Genomic DNA, 24,619 nt, shown 5'->3' with positions numbered 1-24,619 from the left:
GGGGAGGAGCCGTCGCTGCTGTCCCAAGAGCCAGAAGGGGAGGAGTTACAGTCCTGTGAGCTGGAGCGGGAGGAACGGGAGGCCCAACCCCCAGATTTTTTTGGGGGGGACAAGGGCATGAAGCTGGTGCTGCACAGCAGCCCCTTTATTTACTGCTGAAGGGAGCCCTGCGGAGATGCCGACCACAAGCCCTGCTGTCGGAGGAGCCGACAGTGCCACCTGCCCTGCTGTCAGAGGAGCTGGCAGCAACCTCAACTCCAGCCCTGCTGCTAGAGGAAAACAGGTTTTTATACCCGCCTCCACCACCAGAGGAGCTGGAACTGCCTCTACCGGCCGACAGTGAGGAGGAAGTCTGGCCTCTGCCACCCTGGCCAGAGGTTCCTGCATTGTTGGCCATGCCTGGCGCCTGGGGATTGGTTCCCTCAACCTGGGCTCCCAGACACCCAGGCTACATGTCTGAACCTCTGGTCGCTGGGCCTGACTCCTAGGTTGCGGCATCACCAGCCACAAGAGGTCGCCTGGTCTCCTGCTCCGCTCCCCCTGGTTTCCCAGACGTCGCTCCACAATCGCCTGGGCTCGCACCTCTGCCTGGGGCTGCAGCCGACTGCTTGCCTGCCTGCGCACCTGACGCCCCATCCACTACGCCTGGGTCCCCTGTCGCCAGGTCTCGGTCCCGCCAGGAAAGCGCCGGACTATGGACTAACCCTCCCTCCACGGATGGGAGAGGAAGGACAATAGGGGACTTGAGGGAGGGTGGATGGCTTTCAGGGGGGGGGGGGGGGGGGGAGTGGCCGTGGGGCCATGTGTGGACGTACACAGGACGCATATTCCCCCATAAGGGAAATGTGGCAGGGCAGGGCCCTGTCTGTAAATATTGTTGTATGGTGATTTGGTGGTGGTTGATAGGGATGGGGTTAATTTCCTATCCCAGCCAAAATACATGTGAGAATGTGACTAGAGCTAATTGAGTAACTGATATTTAGGCTCCAGCCACATGCTATAAAAAGGGGGAAATTCCTTTGTTTGTTGGAGGTGTTTTGGGGTGAGTGTTTCTGTGTTGCTAAATTTGTTTGTTACAAAGTTCAGTGAAGGCTCTGCCCAACCTGAACAGTTTTTGTTTGACCTTTTATTTTTGGCTCCGATTAGTGTTTTTTTTACTTTGATTTATTTTTGTTGATTAAAACAGCGCAGCAGTGCTTTAACTGCAGTTTTACTGTCTCCGAGTCTCTGTCCTCCCAGCTATCCTTTCACAGGCGGCCATAACAAAACAATGGTTACATAATAGGCAGGGTGCGATTTGTCAAATTTCCAGTGGGAGGGATAAAACAGACAAACAACAAAACATCATGGCAAGCCTTGATAAATCTGTAGTACACAATTTAGACAGTTAAGAGAATCACTACGTCACTTATACCAAATCAACTGCTAAAAATATCTTTAGGACTCACACATTGCCAAATCTGCCATCATTCAGGATAAATGCAGTTATTTTTTATGGATACGGTCTTACTTGCCAACATTTGGAAATTGTTCAGTTGATCATATACTGTATGTTATCATAATAGACATATCACCCCAACACGACCATGACAGCAAAAATAGACATAATGAAGCGTTCTTACCTTTGTATAAGTCAGTGATCAGCAGATGTGTCAGACACACGAACAGCACAAACTCTTGCTGTGCAAAATAAATGTTTTTTTTTTCCTATGGGTAAATATTGGGACTTCCATCCTATGCATTGGGACGTGGGACATTTGCTAGGAAATCTGGACTGTTGTCATGACAAGTACTTGTATTGTTGCACATAACCTCATTGATAACTGCACAGAGTGTAACAACAATAAATGGAACATAATACAACATGAATATTACAACATAATACAACATACATATACAGCAACTGAACAACGTTCACGTAGTTGATTTTCATTGGTTAATTTGCCTTGCTATGGTGCATACAGCACTACTGTTGAATGAGAAATGACGGGCGAGTGGAATCCACTTTATACAGCCGAACTTTATGTTCCAGCTCCAGCAAAACTAAACTCCGTTCCTTTTTAATTTTTTTTTTCTAGACCATGTTAATACAATGTGCTACTGATCTTACAGCCTGAAGTGCTAAGACTGGGATTATTTTTAAGTCAGTTTGCGTAAAAAAGAAAAATATCCCCCCTGGGGTGACAAATGAAATCCCCCACCACCACCACCACCCCTGCTCCCCATCAAATCGCACCCTGATAATAGGAATGGGACATATGCTCCGCAGAATACTATGTGTGACTATACAGCGAGTCAAGAGGAAGTCATACAAAGCATGACGGAAAAGAGCTACAATACACTCTGTGTTAATTTGTTTTATGGTTTTTATAGGAGAGGCTGGAAAAGCGTCAAAAGCTTTAGTTAACGTGTTTTCTACTGAAATGGTTATAGATTAATTTGCATTACAGTTCCCCTTTATTCAAAGATTCTGTACAGAAGCAAGATTCTTTACCTGCACAGTACTGTCATACACATATATCACATTGATTCATTCTGAAAGCATGTCTTAAATATTTTAATACATTGAGTGGATTAAGACATACACGCTAGACACAAAGTTACTTTAACCATTAAAAAAAGTCTTAATAAATTTTATGACAAGAGAAAATGTCAATCAACAGTATTTTCCCTTTCAGTCTTGGTTACTGATTTAAAATAAAAATCTGATATTGATCTTTCAGAACTTAAGTAATATCAAAGTTGCTTCATTTACTGAACGTTCTGTAAGGTTACTGGAACAAATTGCAAACCTGCACCAGACCGAATGCTTTGATCAGAAAACCATCTCCTCTTTTTGGTCTTCAACATGGACTGTAGGTTTTGCACTGGTATTTCTGTGACAAAAACTCATTTGCTAGTGTGGCAGGGCAGGGCCCTGCTTGTAAATAATGTTTGGTTTGTTTGTTGATGGTGGTGGTGGTTGACAAGGGTGGGGTTAATTCTTATCCCTGCCAAAAACATGAGAATGTGCCTGGTCCTTAGTTGAATAACTGATGATTAGTCTCCAGCCACATGGGATATAAGGGGAGAAAATGCTTTGTTTGAGAGAGCTGTTGGGAGGGAGTCTGTGAGTGAACGCTGTTATGGCTATATGGATCAGTGAAGGTTAATGCCCAGCCTGACATTAATGTTGTTTTGTGTTCATGAATAGTTTTGTTTTTTGTTTATTTTTTGTTTAATAAATGCACACCCCAGCGCTTAAACCCACAGCTACTGTCTGTGAGTCTCTAATCCTTTGCCATCCTGTCACAGGCAGTAAAAGGGTTATTAACCTTGCATTCCCTGTTGAACCATTGTGTTGTACAAGAAGCAAGTAGAAACACCCAGAACCAGTATATGAGGCTGGTGTTGAGTTATAACTAGTTCTTCTATTCCATCTCCACATCTTGGAAGACCTCATTTTCACTGAAAAGCAGCCATTGCAAAACTAACCATCACTGTATTTGCCATCCCTATCTCAGTACTTGAGGTAGGGTAGTGTATAACCTCATTGGTATAGTAAATTTTGTGATAGCATAGGCTAATTTAATTAATATAACCCATACCCAGTGTACAGTAAGCATGGCTGAGCTGCCTTGGGTTGCACCTCTTGTAGAAAATGCATTTCTTATATGCTACCATATGAAAAGTATATGCTCTGTGTACACAATACGAAACATATGTATAACACTAACATTTAGTAAAAAAAAAAAAAAAAAAAAAATAGAATGAATGTGTGTTATTCTTAAAAGGTTACGGTACTATGGAATGCAACATTGCTTCTTTACTTTTTAGAGTGTGACACTAGAATAACTGACAGTTTATAATCTCTGTTATGTACTTCTGCCTTGGAAATGTGCTTGCCATACTGTACCCCCCGAAACTCAAAACAAATGCTGCACATGGGGATCTATGTGGTTTAGCCAAACCCATAAGTGTGTGGAGATCAAAATCTCTCCTGGATTACTTTGATTGTCAAGTACAAAAATCTAGGACTTCTTGGAAAGAATAACTGATTTCTACCCCCACAAGCCATTGAAAATCCTCTTTCTTCAACCCTCCTAATAAGGTTTGGGTCTATTTGAACAGACTCTAGTTTCCAATTGGCTTAAATGCTATTTTTCATTTTCTGTATAATATTTTATGACATTTCTTAAGTTGGGGTCATAAACTTATACACTGAAAATAGAACCTTTGAGATGCTTATTTTTTTTTTTGAACAGATGTTTAAATAAGATGTTTCGGGTCACTGTGACTCATAGCATTTATCTATGTAGATGTGTGTGCAAAAAACTTTAATTTGTTATTTTATTATTATTATTATTTCTGAAAATGACTGCACCTGTCTGGAAATATTTATAAACAAAAAAAAAAAAAACTATCTTTAGATATATATTTCTACAAGGCAGAGACTAATTTTCTCTGTCAGTATTGCAACAGCATCTCACTGGCAAAGACATTCTAGAATGAGGAGCAGTCAAAGAAGTTTTATCACAGCTCCTGGACTAAAAGAGCATAAAAGAGTAAAACCTTTGCAAATAAAAACATGTATTCAATTTAAGGCTGTCTAAATTAGTATGAAATTGCATCGGGTCAATATGACCCAAAACATAACAGATATACCTAAATTACAGTTACAGATTGAAGAAGGAAGGTTAAACAAGTATGTGCTTGTGTGCCAACAGTTCAAACAACCAGGACAGCCAGCAAGGCCTAGTTTCTGAAGAGCACAGTGCAGTGCATAGAAAAAAGTGAGGTCTCGTTAAAAAAACAAAACAAAACAAAAAAATCACCTGCCTCTGTCTTTTGGGAAGCTGAAATCTTGCGAGATGGGCTTGAATGGAAGGTTGGTTTAAAATACAGATGCACAGGGTAACTGCAATAGTAGTATTTTCATGCTTAATAAAACACCCCAAACTTAAATGTATAAAGCACACATTAGAAATCACCTTTCTTACAATACCATTTGTTATAAATAGTAGACGGTCAGGATTTGACAGCTCTGCTTCTAAAAATGACGAGTGTAGTTTATATGTCTTAATATTTTCATGAAGCCAAAAGGTTTTACATTGGCATCTTTTTTGTGATCAGCTTACTTACTTGGTATTAACTGAAGTACTGTGAACCCTAATATTTATTTTGTCAAACATGAAAAAAGGTAACTAACAGTTTAAAATCATCGACTACTTTGATCAATGTAATTTACATAAAACCTTCTGCCTTCTTAAGCATCAAAAGACAGAAAGCATGCAATAGTTCACCATGAGATCGATTCTTTGAAGAATCTGAAGTAAAGAATGTTTTCTTTTTAAGTTTCTGAAAATACATGGAAAGATGTAGATTGACGGATGGATAAAATTAGCATGATATGCATATTGAACTTCTTGTTTCATGAAGTAAAGGTCATCTGTTCCCAAGATACCCTTGATTAGCCCACTGAATAATAGCTGCCATTGTAATTATGCTAAAGATGGGAGGCAGAGCAGATTTAACTCTTAACTCACAAATGGAAACTGACAGCAAAATGTATTCCAGTTTTGTAAAAGCCACTTAGTGTACAAAGTAGTCAAATGCAGTCTAATTAATGAATATTGCATTCACTCCAAGTCACTAGCATGGAAAATGAACCTACATCCACTACCCATAGCCTTGTATTCTGATACTCTCAATGACTCATCCCAAGCAAGTTTCTAAAAGGTTTGTTTTCATTATTAAACCAACTTTGCTTGCATATAATTGGATGGCTTGATTATTTCTCCTGCCACTCGTATACTAATTTAAGTAATGTCATTAGCACACAATATTAATTGTCATTGTTAAAAACATTTTTTCTTCAGAAAGATTATGGGAACCCCTGTAGATTCAGCTCACAAAAAATTATTTCACAAAGCAATGTAATCATAGGATTCCTGGTGTTCTGCTTGAACTCTGTTAATTAGTATTATATGTCAGTATCATTTTGCATACTATAATTGTATTGCCATTGCCCCTTTCACACTGGCATGCTCTTCCCGGGTTGAAACCTACCAGGGCCAGGCCCTGGGTGTCAGATGCAAACACACAAAGTGCGTATCAATGCCCCGGAAGAAGCTTGTTACAGACGCTTCCATCCAAACTTCTCTGGATTGAACCGTCGGCCCGTACGTTGATGCGTACGCATTTTGTCTCGCTCAACCTGGGTCAAACATGCAGACCCATGTCCTGGTTTCACACTACGTGGGATTGTGACCCGGGCAGCCAGAACCGTCAATACAAAATATAATAGTCAGTGATCAATGGAACATACATTTGTAGTTGTGGTTTCAAATGGATTCTGGTCTCCATTTACATACATTTTCTTCTTGTATTTACTGTACTTCAGAAAGGTGGAAAGTTAAAAGATGTGAACAAAACCTATAGTAAGTCAATGGCTGAGTATGTACCAGACTTCTTATTTCACGGACATCTTATTTGTGATGATCCTGACCATCTGTCACCTGCAGACCACACTGCCCAGCCATGCATTCCTGAAGATGCTACCGGACGCTCTTGTGGGAGTCACCTGTCTGTAGGACCAGGAAAACACAAGAGCTCTGAGTAGACAAAACCATCTGTTTACTCAAGCTCAAGAAAAGCTTCATTCATAAGACAGGTTCCTGGCAGCACTTTTGAGAAAGAATATTATATTTTTACAGACTTGTGTAATAAATTTAAATCCAGTAAGCAGTCTGATATCAGTTTTGACCAGATCTATGTGCTGAGGGCAGAGGTCTAATTTCCTCTTGTTTTCCAGAGAGGCAAGTAATACTTAATTGTTTACCACATGAACTTGCACATATTTATCACAAAGCTATCTTGCTATTGTTATGTTATGGCAAGCATTTATGGTACTTGAAGTGGATTTGACTTTCCTGTCAAGATTTTACAAGATGCCACTAAATGCTAAATTAAAAACCCACCATTTCTAACTTTTTACACTTTCATTTCTGCCATTGAAAATTCATCACTAATATTAATTTTATATTATTATTTTTTTATTTAATCTGTCCCATGTATGCCAAATCCAATAAACAATAACCACATAAAGTGCATTCAGTAAACATGTGGGAACTACGCGGTTGTTAAGGGGCATAATTAAAATTGATTTACTGCGACTTTAAAAAGTGCTATCCTTTAAAAATACAATGAATTATATTAAAATAAATGGAAATCACTAGGAGAGAAGATTTCAAAAGAAACTCATATGCTCAACAAGGATTATAATTAAAATGTCAGCGGTAACAAAGACAAAAATAAAAAAAACAACAACCAACAAAAAAAAAAAAAACACATTCAAAAGGACTCTTCCCAGCTGAATATTCTTTGGAACTTTGTCTTTTTGTCTGTCAGTTTGAGGCATGCAGCTGTAGGGAGAATGAATCAACAAATGATTTTTAATCAAAAATACTTTACATGTATAAAAGAAATACTGTTAACACAATCGTATAAACATTGAATACAAGCAAGCAAAGACGCGCAGGTCACAGCATGAACCAGTGTGTACGCTTGCATCACAACAGACTCAATTCAAGGAAGTGACTGACGATCCAAACAAAAACATTAAATACTATTAATATTAGCATTTCCACCCCCATATCTTCCAATCAGTACGGATCCACCTTCAACACATCCTCTGGTAAGGGGGGGGGGGGGTACTCACCCAAATCTATAACATTCTATAGTGCGTAACGTTTAAGCATTTTACAGACTGTCTTAACCTAATCTCTGTTCTTTGTTTGTGGTGTTCTGTTAATTGAGCGGTAGCATGCCTGGCCAGGCTATATCCACATCTGTTTGGGATTGAAGTCCAAAAGATCAATTGGTCGCACACTCAAAATCAAGACAAGATTTACTGTAGTTTTTTAAAAAATATTTTCTTAATTTTATTAGTTAAAGCATGTTTTTTACTAAACTGAGCAAACAAACGAAAAGGTAGTACAACTACGCGTTACGACACACAGGTCCTCGTCAGGTTCACAGTAATTTCAATTACAGTTGGAATTACTTATATACACATACTAATTTAATTACATAATTCAATTATAATCAAGTAATTTAGTCATTTACAGATATGTCTACATTGTGCAATTTCCATAGGTTCTTAACAATTGAGACTTTCAGCTGTAAACACTTATACATGATCCCTGTTGGTGTCTATTGTAGTAGGAAGCAAATACATTTTTGTCACTGGCATTTACTGAATTTAAATGTTTTCTTTATTGCTGTACCTGGTTGCTTCATAAAGATTAAGTAATCCTTTCAAGTTCTGTATTGACTGAACAGAACTTGACAAAATGCTGAAGATGTAGCTAAAGATACTTTGAAAGAAACTCAGCACAAACAAGAGAACCTGCTTTACTGAACAGGTTTCTCATTTGATAGATCGAGTAGCAATACTGTCTGATATTACGGGATTTACTCCCTCTTGGGTGCAGCTCTTCCCCTTTTGAGTACCGGGATTGACATTAAAGATTCAGTCAAGCAGCAGAAACTACACTGGTCTTTGGCAGCGACATTGCTTACTAAACGGTTTACTGTCAGATATCAGCAAGCTGTCAAAAAAACACGACCCTCTTTATACCAGACTATAATTCCCATCCAACCTTGCATCCTGTTCAGGACATTAAAAACATATTGCAAACTCAAACACGTTTTTAACCACATTTAAGCAAATTGTTACCAAGATATAATCATCATAGCCAAAGACAATCAATAAATCACAAATAAGTAGGTACAGTAACACCATACTTCCAAGAATTTGACAAATGAAGTCCATATCAAGCTTTATCAGAATTGGAAGATCGCAGATCATCGAAGATATGAATACATCTAAGTGTGGCATACAAGCACCTCACTATATTCCTGCTACCAAGGATATGCCTTCTGTAGATTGTTAGAAAATACTAAAGACAAGTTAAGAAAAGTATTCATATTTGAGAGCAAAGCTTTTTTCTTGTAAATGTCAATATGAGAAAAGTAAATCAAATTTACTTAACTTTTTTTAAATATAAATATATAAGTCTATTGCTTTTTACTTCACAGCCAAATAATTGATTGATGGCAGGGTCAATCCTAAACCACAGGGGAAGATGGAAGAAGTTAGTTTTTTCTTGACTACCAGAAACATAATGTACTTTCTCTACAAAAATAAAATCCCTCCTGTGTTTGCAAAGAACAACAACAAGATGCACATAATGAATAACTGTCTTAAGGCAGCCCCCAGCAATGCTTTAAATGTAAAAGATAACTTATCATGATAATATAATCTGATACTTACTTTGAAGTATTTTCCAGTATTGCTTTAACCTCGCTCACTTGGTCTTTCCCAAAATAAACCACAGTGAGGTGGATCCTCCCATCCTGTCGGACACAAACTTCCCTGAAACAAGAACAGCAAATATTAATCTACAGCATCTAGTACCTGTCTCAATAGATCCATATGGCTGTCTTCTGCAGCCCCAAAGTCTTCCGTTAGACACAAATTATCAAAAACACTTGAAACAGAGTTTCCTGATACATTAGTAACATTAGTACATTAGATACAGTGGCTGGGGGAAAATAAAAACATCTCATTTTTTCTCACTCTATTTTAATAGTATCTTTTGGGTAATTTGGGTCTCCATGTAGTTTTCTTTTAGGGAAAAAGAGAGAAAGTCTCCTTCCAAATGCAAAAGACCTAATTAATATTAAATACGGGATTACCGATATTGTGCAGCTTTCTTAAACTGCAGCCTGCCTCATTTGGCCACCAAAAAAATTAATTTAAAAACAGCACTGGAAACAAGACAAAAACCCAGACATAGCATTACCCAAATAAAAGGTTGACCAAAAAAACCCAAAACAAACAAAAAGCATTTCACAAGAAAGCGTTGTGTACTATTATATTTTATTTATTATAAGCCTATTATAAATGCACATATATAATAGATACACATTTTCCTACAGAACCTTAGCTTCAGCAAATCTGATCCTTGTGGTAGTCTACAAACTGAGCTAAAATACCAGCAATGTAGATTAATGATATCAGTATTATCGGCTCTGGCCAGTAGAATTAATATCCATATATATATATATATATATCTATATATATATATATATATATATATAGAATATATATATACACATATATATGTGAGCGGGTAGGTGCACACGAAGAAAACAGACAGTAGTTTCCAGTCTTTATTCCAGTATTCTATACAGCTGGCTCTTATATTGCAATGTCCAAAAGAAAGTAAACAGTTCAAACAAGGTTTCAAACAAAAAACAAACCACCAAAGCAAAATTGCTGATGTAAACCAACCGGACCAATAACCCCATCCAGTTGGTGAATAGGTACTTCCACCTGGGTTTTGGGTTTCTTCTTTAGGAACCCTTCTCCTACCCTTATTCTGCAGTGCAGTCCCTTTGCGAATCTCAGCAGCGGACAGGCCATTCCTCATAGCCCCTGCAGAGAACAGGGAATTGCAGATGCAAAGGACCACCACGTTATCCCGTTCCAATCTTATTGTAGATAATCCTCAGAAGTTCTCAGGCAGGCAAACAAAACAAACAAAACCCCGAGACTAGCGGCACATGCTCCCTTTTACCAGCCAAGCATTTGGCCGTTACAGGCTACAGGTGTGGGCCAATTAAGGCCAATGATAGTCTAACAATAGTCAAACCCTAATTGCCTACCTAACCACACCTGCAGCCTGTTGGTCCGTTAACTCCTTGACATCATGGCAGGCATGTATGCTGCTCACAGGTCCATCTGATCATTCCTGGCAACCTCTGTGGGCTCATACCAAGCCTGCCATGAACGACTCCTGGTGGTAAACTTGTGAGCTGGCTCACAATATATATATATATATATATATATATATATATATATATATATATATATATATATATATATATATACACACACTGAGTGTACAAAACATTAGGAACACCTGCTCTTTCCATGAAATAGACTGACGAGGTGAGCCCAGGTCAAAGCTATGATCCCTTATTGATGTAACCTGTTAAATCCACTTGAAGGGGAGACAGGTTAAAGAAGGATTTTTAAGCCTTGACATAATTGAGACATGGATTGTGTATGTGTGCCATTCAGAGGGTAAATGGGCAAAGACAAAAGATTTAAGTGCCTTTGAACGGGGTATGGTAGTAGGTGCCAGGCACTCCGGTTTGAGTGTGTCAAGAACTGCAACTCTGCTCAACAGTTTCCCGTGTGTATCAAGGATGGTCCACCACCCAAAGGACAGCCAGCCAATGGCAGGCCAATGGTCGAGAACGGCTCATTGATGAAAGAGGCCAAAGGAGGCTGACACGAATTGTGCAGAGCAATAGACGGGCTACAGTTAGTCAACTGACAGTCCAGTACAACATTGGTGACCTAACAGAGTTTCACTTCTTTCAGCAAAACACAAGAAACTGCAGTAGCATTGGGCTACGGAACGAAAACACTGGACACTGGAGGATTGGAAAAACATTGCCTAGCCTGATGAATCCTGGTTCCTGCTGTCTCATGCTGATGGGAGGACTAGGGTATGGAGAAAACCACATGAGTACATGCATTCATCATGCCGCGTGTCAACATTGCAGGCTGGTGGTGGTGGTGTGATGGTGTGGGGTGTGTTTTCATGACACATATTGGTGATCTTGATAAAAGTGGAGCAACGTTTGAATACCACAGGATATCTGAACATCATTGCCAATCAGGTGCATCCCTTCATGGCAACAGTGTATTCAATGGATAATGGATTTTTTTCAGCAGGATAATGCCCCATGCCACAAGGCTACGCTTGTCCAAGAATGGTTCCACGAACATGACAGTGAATTCAGCTTACTGCAGTGGCCTGCCCAGTCACCAGATCTCAATCCAATTGAGCATCTGTGGGATGAACAAGCTATTTGGAGTAGAGATCTACTACCAGCCAACTTGACACAACAGTGGGAAGCATCACTGTGGAACGCTTTCGATACCTTGTAGAGTCCATGCCCCAACAAATTGGGGTGTAACTCAATATTAGGAAGTGTATGTATATATATATATATATATATGTATGTGTGTGTGTGTGTGTGTGTGTGTGTGTGTGTGTGTGTGTGTGTGTGTGTATGTGTATATATATATATATATATATATATATATATATATATATATACACATACACATACACATGTATATAATGTACCTTGCAAAAGTATTCAGACCCTTCCTATGGTGTCCCATTTTGTGAAATTACAAAATGATGCATATACATTTTTTAAACTTAATATTTTATTCAAAACTTGAATGCTCAAACTGAAGACTTCTAAAAGGTAAGATAAGTTACACTAAATGTCAGCAAAAACTAAAGAGAAAAAACTAAAATATGTTGATTCCATAAGTATTCAGACCCATCTACTCAATATTTGGTGGAAGCACCTTTGGCAGCAATTACAGCCACAAGTCTTTTTGGGTAAGTCTACCAACTTTGCACACCAGCTTGGTGCAATTTGTGCCCATTTCTCTTGGCAGATTTGCTCAAGCTCTCTCAAGTTGCTTGGAGATCACTTATGGACAGCAGTTTTCAAGCCTTTCTACAGATTCTCAATAGGATTCAAATCAGGACTTTGACTGGGCCACTCAAGGACCTTCACTTTCTTATTCTTAAGCCACTACAGTGCAGCTTTGGCCTTGTGCTTTGAATCATTGTCCTGCTGAAAGGTGAATTTTCGTCTGAGTTTTAAGTCTTTAGCAGACTGAAACAAGTTTTCCTCTAGTATTTGCCTGTACTTTGCTCCATCCATTTTTCTTTCAATCCTAACAAGCTTTCCAGTCCCTGCTGCGGGGAAGCATCCCCATAGCATGATGGGCTACCACCATGCTTGACTGTAGGGATGGTGTTGACGGTGTTGTAGATGTGTGGTGTTGGGTCTGCGCCAAACATAACACTTGGCACTTAGACCAAAAAGTTCAAATTTGGTCTCGTCTGACCACAACACCTTTTGCCACATATTTGCATGATCACTCAGGTGCTTTGTTGCAAACTTCATGCAGGCTTTGAGATGGCTTATTTTTAGTAATGGCTTCCTTCTTGCTACCCTGCCATAGAGGCTACTTTTGTGGTGTTCTGGATAGTGGTGACTGGTGCACATTTTCACCCATATCAGCCATTGAACTCTGTAGCTCTTTCAAAGTTGTTGTTGGCCTCACAGTGGCATCCTTCACCAGTTTCTTCCTTGCCCGGCTGCTCAGTTTGGAGGGACAGCCTGATCTAGGCAGTGTCTGGGTGGTACAAGGCACCTTCCATTTCTTGATGATTGAGTAGGCTGTGCTCACAGGGACATTCAAAGACTTTCATATTTTTTGAACCCTTCTCCTGATCTGTGCTTTTCAATTACTTTATCCCTGACCTGCTTTGAAAGCTCCTTGCTCTTCATGGTTGAGTCTTTGCTTGAAATTCACTACCTGACCAAAGAACCTCACAGAGACAGGTGTTTTTATTCTGAAATCATGAGAACCACTAATATTGCACACAGACAGAAGCCATTCAACTAATTGTGTGGCTCGTTAAGGTCATTTTGTGCACCTGAATTAATTTAGGTTTGCCACAGCAAAGGGTTTGAATACTTATGCAATCATGACTTTTCCATTTTTATTTCATATTATCTATTTACTTCTTTCTTTTTGTTTTTGCTTTGAATGTGTGGAGTAGGTTGTGTATATAACACATATTAATTCCTACTTCAAAGTGTCATGACTGCAAGCTTTAAAGCAACAAAATGTGAAAACTGTGAGAGAGTCTGAATACTTTTGCAAGGCACTGTATATATATATATATATATATATATATATATATATATATATATATATATATATATATATATATATATATATATATATATATACAGGACACACACACACACTGTAACATGGCAGGGAGGGGGTTAATACCCTCCCTGCCAAAAACATAATTGTTTCTTTTATTAGTTAATTATGACCTGCACATGGCTATTATTGTAAATTACAGCCAGGTGCAGAGTATATAAAGAGAGGATGGCTGCTGTGTGGAGGGCCCGGTTGATGGTGTTTTCTACCGTAATGAAAAAGGTACTGTGTGAAAGACTTTTGTGTTCAGCTTTAAAAAACAGTGTTTTTGTTTCAGCTGGTAAACAGCTTAGCTGTCCAGTTTCGTTAGAGTAGGTTCTTGACGAATGTTCAGCCAGTGCTCCAAAGGAGCTAGGTGTTTGTTTTGTGTATTTATTTTGTATAATTAAAGGTGTGTGTCAGCGCTTATTCTTTCAAATTCTGTGTGCTGGGTTGTGATTTGGAAGGGAAAGGAACCCGAGCAAACCTGTGAGAGAGAGTCCAGTGAAGGTGAGCCCAGCCTGGACAATACAGCATAACTGTTTGATAGTAAGATTTTGTTTTACTGCTTTATTTTGGTCCTTGTACCCTGTTTCTTTGTTATAAAATGTGCGCATTAGCTCTAACTGCAGCTTTCTGACTCAGAGTCTCACTCCTGCCATATAATACTTTGGGCTGTGACTCTATCCCGCCACAAGGATCCAGTATACCGGTAGCCCATACAAGTTCAACACATTTCTAATGCTAATCCACATGAGAATTTCTGGAATTGCGTTATGTAACAGGAGACCCATATTTGTCTTTTTGAAGAAATTTGTGGAACTAACATGTTTTTGTTCTTTTAAAACAAATCTTGCTCAATTAATTAGGTTTAAGAGATTTAGTCTCTCAATCCTGGTGTTGTTGGTAGCCTGCAGCAATAACTAAGCTATGTTAATTTTATACATTTTGGGGTACAAACATGACTTTCTTTTCCTTAGTTGGTACCCATGTCAGATGCTACTTATGGCTAGTGTACAATGTCTTCCATCCTATTGCTAAGGGACAGAAAAGTCTAGGCTTAAAGCAACCAGCTATCTGATTACCAAACACGAAGATAACAAGTTTAAAGGATGAAAACTATATATTTGTGCTTTGCAAAGGGCTTCATTATTAATGAATTTATTTATTTATTGCAAACAGCTACATTTTTACTTTAACAACTTAACTATAAAGCACTTTTTATAAGTTAAATCATTTTAAATGTTGAATAAAAATTGTCACAGAAAAAAAAAAAAAAACTGAGGTACATTTTCTCTGTTTTTAAATTGTGTGCCCAAGTATTTTACCACTGACTTTTGGTAACTGACCTGACTGTTCAATTATTATTCCCCTCAAAGCACAGGAGATCTGAAGGAACAGTTACTGTCCTCCGATATACACACAGAGGAAATCATGGAAAATTAAAGAAACAAACTATTTCACTACACCGCAGAAACATATTAGGTCACTGACACTGGGAAATTTAGCATCCAGTGTTTATATAACCATGCAAATAACATTACCTCACTACCTCAGGTCTCTAATACATAATACATCTTTGTAAAATTGCTGCCAAAAATTGTCTGGCTGTCTGGTGTGACCAGGAAGGAGACCCTGAGGCACAGTACTGCGGGTGAAGCGCTGTGTGCGTATTTATTAAATAAATCAAAACAAAAGACTTTAACACACAAACAAAGGTGCGATGGCCAAAATAAATACACACGTACAAAACAAGTATTGTGCTGGTCTATCCCTAGCACAAGCAGCAATTGTTTACCTTACCCTAGTGATGAGATAGCAGCAGTTGAAACAAATCTATAGTACAGTTTCCTACTTTTTGCCATTGACAAATATTTAACATTCTTTATTAAACTTTTTTAAAATGTTCTTTTCATAATAGGAAAGATTCCAAACAGATAATGGAATGTAATCTCAACCAATAAATAATTCAATAACCATCACACTTGGTCCTGCATGTTCACTGTACATCAGTATGCATACAGGTAGTACATAACCATGCATTTATATTTCCATTCCCTGTAATTGTGTTTTTTAAATCAATAATTTGAATATACCTTAACCCTCATAAGGACATGTCTGAAAACTGACTTTCCTGGTAACCTGGGGTCCAACTGGAGTAAATGAATGAATGAAAATGTGTATATAAAGACTTTTCTTTTCCTTTACTTCTAGCCATCATTTGATATAATGTGTTGTTTATGCTATGAAAAATGGATAAGACGCCCAATGCGAACATCAAGCAAGTGAAGACAGCACTGTATTCTGGACGCTGTAATTTATTCTAGGAACATGTAACCTGGGCATGATATCATTGGAAATCCCCAAGCCTCCTCTTTCATTTGATAAATTGTATTCCTAGCTCCATTATCAAGTTACAGGCACTTGAACACATCTACCAATTGGCTGTGCTTCACGGCACTGGAGCACTGAATGAGGGGTGGTAGAAAGTGGTAAAGTTCGTCTGCTTAAAGGCAGCTATCATGTGAACAGTCAGGGGTGGTCAAAGTCTACAACAGCAGGAAATATTAATGCATACATATATTAAATATGCATCAGAATTGTAAATTGTACACTTTTGTAAGCATTTCTAGTATTCTCTGGACTTTAACATGCTCATGTAGCAACAACAGTTACTTGGCAATATCAAATACTTGTAAGACATAACACACAATGCTGCTTATCTACACCCTGCCAATTGCTATGGGAACAAAGACAGAGGGTTTATTTTTCATAACTGACTAGTACAAAATTGTTATAAGAGTTGAGAATGCCTGTAGGGCACTGCTACTGACTCCTTGACATCAGCAAGCTGTTATTCTGAACTTCCGAGGGAGGCCACAGCGGGAAGTATTTTCACAGCTTAGAAACGATCTAAACAACCTCACTCAACTTCAGCCAGAGCATTGAATTAACCAAAAGAAGGCTGAGAAAAGAGTGTAAAATACTGTTTGAACACAGAACATATAGCATTGAAAAACGTGTATTTTGAGTAATTTTATAGTGCTAGCCAAGGTCTTATAATCCATTTTCTCGCATGTTATTATTTGCAATAGTATCTCTGGTCCCTCTTATTCTGTTGAAACTCTTTTTGTTTGTATTTTGAATTGAAATGTGTTCAAACCCTGTCCATCTGCAATCACACAATGTGACCTACAGCAAATTTGCTGAGATGCAGCCATTTATCTGTAATGCTGAGTTTGAAATTAAGTGAATTAGCTTAAAAAATCAAGGGAATAGCCAAAAGAATTCAGCTATGTACCAAGTAAGAAGTAGAAAGCCAATATCTTGAAGTGTTAGGTATTTGTCTTCCGGAGATAAAGAAGTCACATGTGGCAGCCATATAAGCTCACAGATGAAAGTTAAGGGTGTTTTTAGATGTTGGCTGATGAGTTTCTATAACACTGAAAATATGAAGTTGCTAGGTGAAATGAGATATTAGCAGGTCTAGTTACCAGCATATTGGCAAAGTCATGTAAGATCCCTACTCAGGGGTGCTTATTGACAGTATTGCTTGAGCTTGGTAAGAAAACAGATATTAAAACCATGTTTACCATTATTTAAACGAATATGGCACACTGCCTCTTTAAAGATGGGAGTCTGCAGACCCAGATGCCACTTACATATAGGTGACACTTATGGAACGAATACTAAGCTGTACAAACTGACGCCAAGCACAGGAGCAGAGTGGAAGGCCACACAATGCTCTTTTCATCAGGGGGAATGGAAACAGGTCTGCTGAGTCCCTTGTGATCTCACCAAGCCCCAGTGAAATACTGCACTAACAGTTAGCAGCTACTTCCTGAAATTCACGGCTGCCGACCTCAGAGTCTGAAGAATTTACCATAGTGCTGTGGTCCATGCATTCACATTATTATAAACCAAGCCACCAGCATGAAGACATCTGGATGCATAAAGATTCTAAAAACAGTGCAGTCCTTAAATGGTATGCCATTGTCAATAAAATGGCATCTAAATGTAAGCAGGCCAAGCCAGTTCAGCAGGGAAATCCTCTCTAAATGTACTTTATTCCTTCAAGCTCCATAGGATATAGAGGCACTTGAAATGACTAATGTAGAATGTTTAATTAATGAACTTATTGATAGACTCAATAACAACAGCACCTTGGGTCCTAGCTCGTGCAACAGACTGGAAGAAAACACTTTTTTGGCTAGGTTGTAACCTTCAATATTGCCAATAAGATATGAAAGCAATCACATATACGTTGTCGGTTCTATTCCAGCTCATGTTATAGAAATTTTCAAATGGTGGCTTGAATAAATGGTGGCTGATGAGGTACGATGGGAAATGAGTTATGGTTACCTAAGCTCAGTTGCCAGGCATCAGATATCCAGTGACAGCTGGCAATGAATTTGCACCTTTGCTGAAAAGGCGTGGTGACTGAACTACCTTTCCACCACTTTTAGAGAGCAGCTTAACTGCGTTGGTAAGGCTTTGCATATTATTGGATGTTGTCAGTGTACATTGCTGTCAACCCAGCACCTTTCATTTGAATTATTAATCACAAGAAAAACTAAGCAAACAAAAACAAACAAGGAACCAACCTATAATAATAAAAATATTTATTTTATAAAGTGCCTTTCAAGAGCACATCTCAAGGCACTTCACAAGAATAAAAAAGCAATTTAAAACAATGACATTTACTTAAAAAAAAAAAAAACACAACAATGTCCAATACAACAAGAAAAACAATACAACACATACAACACATAACAGGTCAGACAATAAAAGCCAAAGTATAAAAGTGGGTTTTCAGTTTAGATTTAAAAATACTAACAATATCACTGTCCCTTATGACCTTCGGAAGGTCATTTCACAGCCTAGGAGCTATACAGGAGAACGCTGCTTAGTTCTTTTGTCAAAAAATCAAAGGCTACGCATAGGAGTATATGGCGAAAGAAGGTCACAGATTGGTGCTAAACCATGCAGAGCCTTAAACGTTAATAATAGGATTTAAAATTTCACTCTGACTCCACTGGAAGTCAATGCAGGGAAGCTAAAACTGATGTGATGTGATCATAAGATTTTGTTTTAGTTAGAATACGGGCCGCTGAGTCCTGGACATATTGCAACTTGTTAAGAATGTTTTTTGAAACACCAGCGAGCAAAGCATAGCAATAGTCTATACCGGAAAAAACAAAAGCATATATAGGATTCTTTGCATCCGACGCAGTAAGAAAACGGTGAATATGAGCAATAGACTGCAGGTGGAAACAAGACACCTTAGTAACACTGCGAATGTGCTCTTCAAAAGCCAAATTTAGATAAAAAATAATACAAGGTTCTTTACGCGTGTGCTAGGCCGGGACTCAATTCCGTCAATAACCAGTTTAAAATGTTCGCATTTATGAAGCTGATATGAGGAGCCAACCATCATTACCTCAGTCTTAAGTGCCGTTTTACATCCAGATGCTTCCACAAGACTAAGAAACAAAAAATACATAATTGTGATTCATGGCAGAAAAACTGTCAGCCTTGAGTTGCTGGTGTACAGGATAAATAAAAAAAATTAAAACAGCAGCTTACCTGAAATTGTGCATGAACTGTCGAAATTTGTCTGCCCTTTTAGCCAGAGGCACGATAATATTGATCTGCATGTTGGAGGTGTCGACTCTTTCATTCTTCACCTTCATAATGGGACCAAACGGGCGGAAGAACACCAGCCGTTTAAATTCATGACTACGGTCACCTTTGAAAGTCAGTTCATACAGAGTCCCTTTGTCCCTCTCTGTGCGGTAGATTCCTGCCGAAGAAATTGTATGTTGAACAAAACGTTAGATGTCTAAAATCTATCAGAGAGCTCACACACTAATAAAAATTGTGTTGTGGAGCAGACTATAGCTTTCTTTTTTATTATTTTTGAGGCTCGATTTATAATAGATTTCAAAGTAAATGGAGCATAGAAGGCCTGGATAAATAACTTATCTATGATGTTTGCGGATCCTGCTGAATTTAAATAAATCTGTGTGTGTGTGTGTGTGTGTGTGTGTGTGTGTGTGTGTGTGTGTGTGTGTGTGTGTGTGTGTGTGTATATATATATATATATATATATATATATATATATATATATATATATATATATATATAATCTCCCAGTATGGTGTGTGTAGAATTTACTCAGAGGGTTGTCTTTTGCTAATAGCTAAAACAACCCTTTTGTCAGGACAACCTGCCTCAATTTTACAAAAAAAAAAAAAAATAGAAATAATCGGAAGCATTCAAGTCCAGAGCAAATCCACTACATTATCATTTATCCATCACATTACACTGTGTAACAATTTTTTTTTTTTTGGTTCCTGGGTAGTAAGTGTTATTTCCTAATTGCTTATGCCTCAAAAGTATAGAAAATGGCTATTATTCCCCACAAACTTTGCTTTTGTGACCAGGACAGTGATATTTTGAAATTTACCTATTTTCCAGAACATTCCAGATAGATTCAGTGCTGAGTAAACTTGGAGTAATTTCTAGAACTTTCCAGTAATATAAATAGTAGTATAAATACAGGGCCTTAAGCCCACCAGTTCAGTTTAGTTCCAGCTGCCTAAGTGGATACATATCTGCATTTTTCTGAGATGGCATCAAGAGGCTGCAATGGTGGCATTCCTGATGGGCCTCCAAGGTGGTTTTACCAAGTTTCCCTGCTATCTTTGCCTTTGGGACAGCAGGGACACCAAGGCGCACTACCACATGGCAGGACTGGCCATAGCGGACCGAGTTCTCTGTGGGGAGGAACAACGTCAAGTGGGAGCCACTGGTGGACCCCCAGAAGGTGCTGATGCCACTACTGCACATCAAATTGGGCCTTATGATACAATTTGTCAGAGCTCTAGATAAGGAGCCGGCAGCCTTCAAGTACCTTCAAGACTTATTCCCTAAGCTGTCTGAGGCAAAGGTCAAAGCCAGTGTCTTCGTCGGACCACAGATAAAAAAGATCCTGGAGTGCAATGAATTCCCCAAGAAGCTCACTAGCAAAGGAGAAAGCGGCTTGGAACAGCTTTGTCGCAGTGGTTCGGGGCTTCCTGGGCAATCACAAGGCCGAAAATTATGTGGAGCTGGTTGAGACTCTGGTGAAGAACTACATTACAATAAGCTGTAGGATGTCCCTCAAAGTCCATATCCTTGATGCTCATCTTGATAAATTCAAGGAGAACATGGGAGCGTACTCGGAGGAGCAAGGCGAGCGCTTCCACCAGGATATACTGGACTTTGAACGCCGCTACCAAGGACAGTATAACGAGAACATGATGGGAGACTACATTTGGGGGCTGATTCGTGAAAGTGATTTACAGTATAATCGTAAATCTCGAAAAACTACTCACTTCTAAATCTTTTGTAGTCATTTTTGTATTACTTTAGTATAAATACATGTTAATTTGGATTCATATGTTGTTTTTGTGAACGAAAAGACACAAATTCGCCTGTTTTCTCATTGGAAATAGGTACATTTCAAAATATCACTGTCCTGGTCACAAAAGCAAAGTTTGTGGGGAATAATAGCCATTTTCTATACTTCTGAGGCATAAGCAATTAGGAAATAACACTTACTACCCAGGAACAAAAATTGTGTTACATAGTGTTATCAAAATGTATACATTACATTTTGACTAAATATGAAGACCACTTGCTGATTTACTGAAGGTTAACAGGACAAAACTTTAGGCTTAATTTGTGTCATATCCTGGATATGGCTCCATAGTAATTTGCAAAAACTATCAAATTCCACAATTGCAAAAACATTAGGCGACTTTCTCAAACTGAATTGCACACCAGAACAAAAATGTAAAATCCATCTTCATGATCCATGAACATGGGAATGTGTAATAAGATTTTATTTAATGAATAAAATGCTTGTCTCCTACCAGTTTAACCCTCACTGCCAGAGCCTGTGAGGCGCAGACAGGAAAAGGGATTCTTAAAAAAAAAAAAAATGAGAGGGGTGGGGGTGGGTATTCAACCTCAGGAAAGGATTCAGAGTAAACAGCACACTGCCTCTGGGCCTCCGAAACCCCACATGGAAATCAATCATCAAAACAAATACGGTCAGAATCCTAAGCAGCTGTTTTAATTTCCTTAAGTACATCAGAGTAATACCATCAACAGGATGTCACAGGAAGTGATTATTACTCTCTACTGGCTTTCTGATATCACTGAACATAGTGCTGTCTTCTTGGGTCTGCCCAAGGATTGAAAACATCTTTAGACCTAATCCTACTTTTCCGCTGTATAGGGTATACAGACCTCTACACTCTGACTAACAAGATTGCCTTTATGCAACGTCATTGTTTATTACTGACAGTATTTGAAATATCTGTCACACAGCTGTTCTTGAGGTCCGCTATTCATCTTTCTGCTGCCGAGTATAAAAAGGATTTCAAGTGATGCTGAAAAGAGGGTGCCCTTCAGTATATGGGGGTTGTACTGCCCCAAATCAACCACAACTGAAAAAGTCAGCATATTCTCATCAGAAGTCCATGGTGTCCTCCAACATTGTGACACACATACTGTAGGCCCATTTACATTGCTTGTTGATCTCAAGTGAAAGCACAGATAATCAAAAAAGCCACACTAACCATACAATTCAATTTTATGTGGTAATGCTGATTCAAGAAAATGAAAAGGTTGAATTTAAGAAGGGTCGGACAATCTTGCAACTAAATCAGTGCACTTTTTATTTTTAATGTTTTTGCTTTAATAGTGGCAGACACAGATAAGGTTGCAGATTACTGTCCAGTATGGAAGCCGAATGGTATGACAAATGATTCAAGTATAGTACAACCTGACCTTTAGCCTTGCAGTTCCTGGTTCATTTCTTTTCAAAGCCTGTGTTATTAATGCCTGGTAGCAAGAAACCTCTGCCATGGGCTGTTGAATAAAGTCAAATCCAGCAGTGAGGAGGAGACTTCCACTTTATGACACTAATTTATCACTGGATATTTTAGAAAATGAATTACGGTGAATATAACTTCGTCATGGCTCACTGCAATACAATCATAACTAACACTAGGTAATATCATGGATGTAAATGAGCTATCTTACCCTTATTAACCTAATTTTTAGTACTGTATGTACAATTTCATTGAAGTTTAAGGGTCAATACACTGACAGTAGAGGAGCATGCATTACCTTAGTCATCAATTCAAACAGGGATACATTAATAATAGAGATACAATTAGAACATGAAATGATATATTGGGAAAATGTCAGAATGGATACCAAGCTGTACAAACTGATTCTACAATATATATTTTAAAAATATCCTTTTAGGCAATTTTTGTAAACAAAGCATTCACTATGCACAAGAAAGGGAATTTGCTTACTGAGCCTCACTCGTCAAGAATTGTGATGCAATATGTTAAGAACACAGCAAGATTGAAAAGGAAAGCCCTGTTTTTCATTGAGACAATGATATAATTCAGTAAAGAAGAGAGTGGTTTTGGCAGTATTAGGCAGTGTAAGCCACTACATATAGCAATAAGCATTAACTGCACCACAGATGTAATGGCAGGTAAAATCCATAAATATTAAACATTCAATTGTGCTGAATGAAGAAATACTAAATTAAACTAAAATTCAATGAAAAGTGTTTCGACTAGAAGTCATTTTCAATGTCTTCTTCCAGATGGTGACGGATTGGTTTCCATGAAGCCTGATTTGTATTCAGTAATGGGTCTTGGATGACCTTTTATGTCTTTGTGGCTTTAGTTTCTTTTATTATTTCGTAATGACTGGTATACAGAAAAGATTATTTTTGCACTTAGTCTGAGTGGTTCAGAGTAACCTTGCTCCATATATTGAGATGATTATTGTTACTAATGTGTCATATGTTTTTTTTTTTTTTTTTTTCTGGAACCATTAATCATACATATGGACAGACAACAAGGGTCTCAAGAAAGTTTAAAACCAGTTAGAAACTGTACAAGCTATATAAAAACTAAGACCTCTTAATGACTGTAAATATCACATTCAAAAAGTTAAAGGAAAGGTTGAATTTGTAGCTAGAGTGGCTGGTTTCATAGACTCCAATTAGTACTAATCTTGTATCACCTTATTGTATAGAATACAGCATTAGGCTGTGAAACAAACCAGCCATATAACATAAAAATACCGTAAGGTAATATATATATATATATATATATATATATCAATATATATATATTATATATAGATATATATATATATATACCGGCAAGGAGGGTCAGTAGATCATTTACCCTCTAACTGATTAATTATGGACTACGCCACTCCCAAACAAGGGTGGAAGACCCTATCTATTAACAATGAAAACACAACAATATATCCCCACTACAGATACTCCTCAATTAAATGAATATATAACCATTTTATTTATAGGAGTCACAAGAGATAAAAGCATGAGGCAATGATGGTAAATCAGTGAGGTTGTAGCACTCTAAATTAAGTTCCAATATAGTATAGATGTTATTCTGGTATATTCTTGGTTCTGGGGGCTTTCTAATACTCAAGCTCCAAATATAATCTCCATTCATTAATGCAGAAATGGTTCAAGGAGTCACATACCCTCAAAAATAAAACAGTGGTCAGTTATTCAAAATACACTCCAAATAGAATAAAGTGCAAAATACTTTCTAAAGTGCTGCTTTTAAGTGCAATCTCAGTTGTGTGATATTACACAATACCATAATTATTCACTTGCAAACAAGTAGTATATAA

General features: G+C 38.1%; 1 protein-coding gene across 1 annotated transcript in view; it reads right to left on the bottom strand.

Annotated features, from left to right (window-relative positions):
• The window catches only part of LOC121314225 (chondroitin sulfate N-acetylgalactosaminyltransferase 1-like), a 73,462-nt gene that overhangs the window by 20,300 nt on the left and 28,543 nt on the right, over window positions 1-24,619 (bottom strand). Inside the window, exons 3-4 of the mRNA XM_041247256.1 lie at window positions 19,457-19,673; window positions 9,317-9,418 (exon numbers count right to left, since the gene is read on the bottom strand). Of these exons, the coding sequence (XP_041103190.1) occupies window positions 9,317-9,418; window positions 19,457-19,673 (319 nt within the window). The remainder of the gene's footprint in view (window positions 1-9,316; window positions 9,419-19,456; window positions 19,674-24,619) is intronic.

This window comes from Polyodon spathula, chromosome 1 (assembly GCF_017654505.1).
Source record: "Polyodon spathula isolate WHYD16114869_AA chromosome 1, ASM1765450v1, whole genome shotgun sequence".
NCBI classification, from domain to species: domain Eukaryota; kingdom Metazoa; phylum Chordata; class Actinopteri; order Acipenseriformes; family Polyodontidae; genus Polyodon; species Polyodon spathula.
The sequence above is the reverse complement of the archived record's forward strand: the minus strand, read 5'-3'. Positions and strand labels throughout refer to the sequence as shown.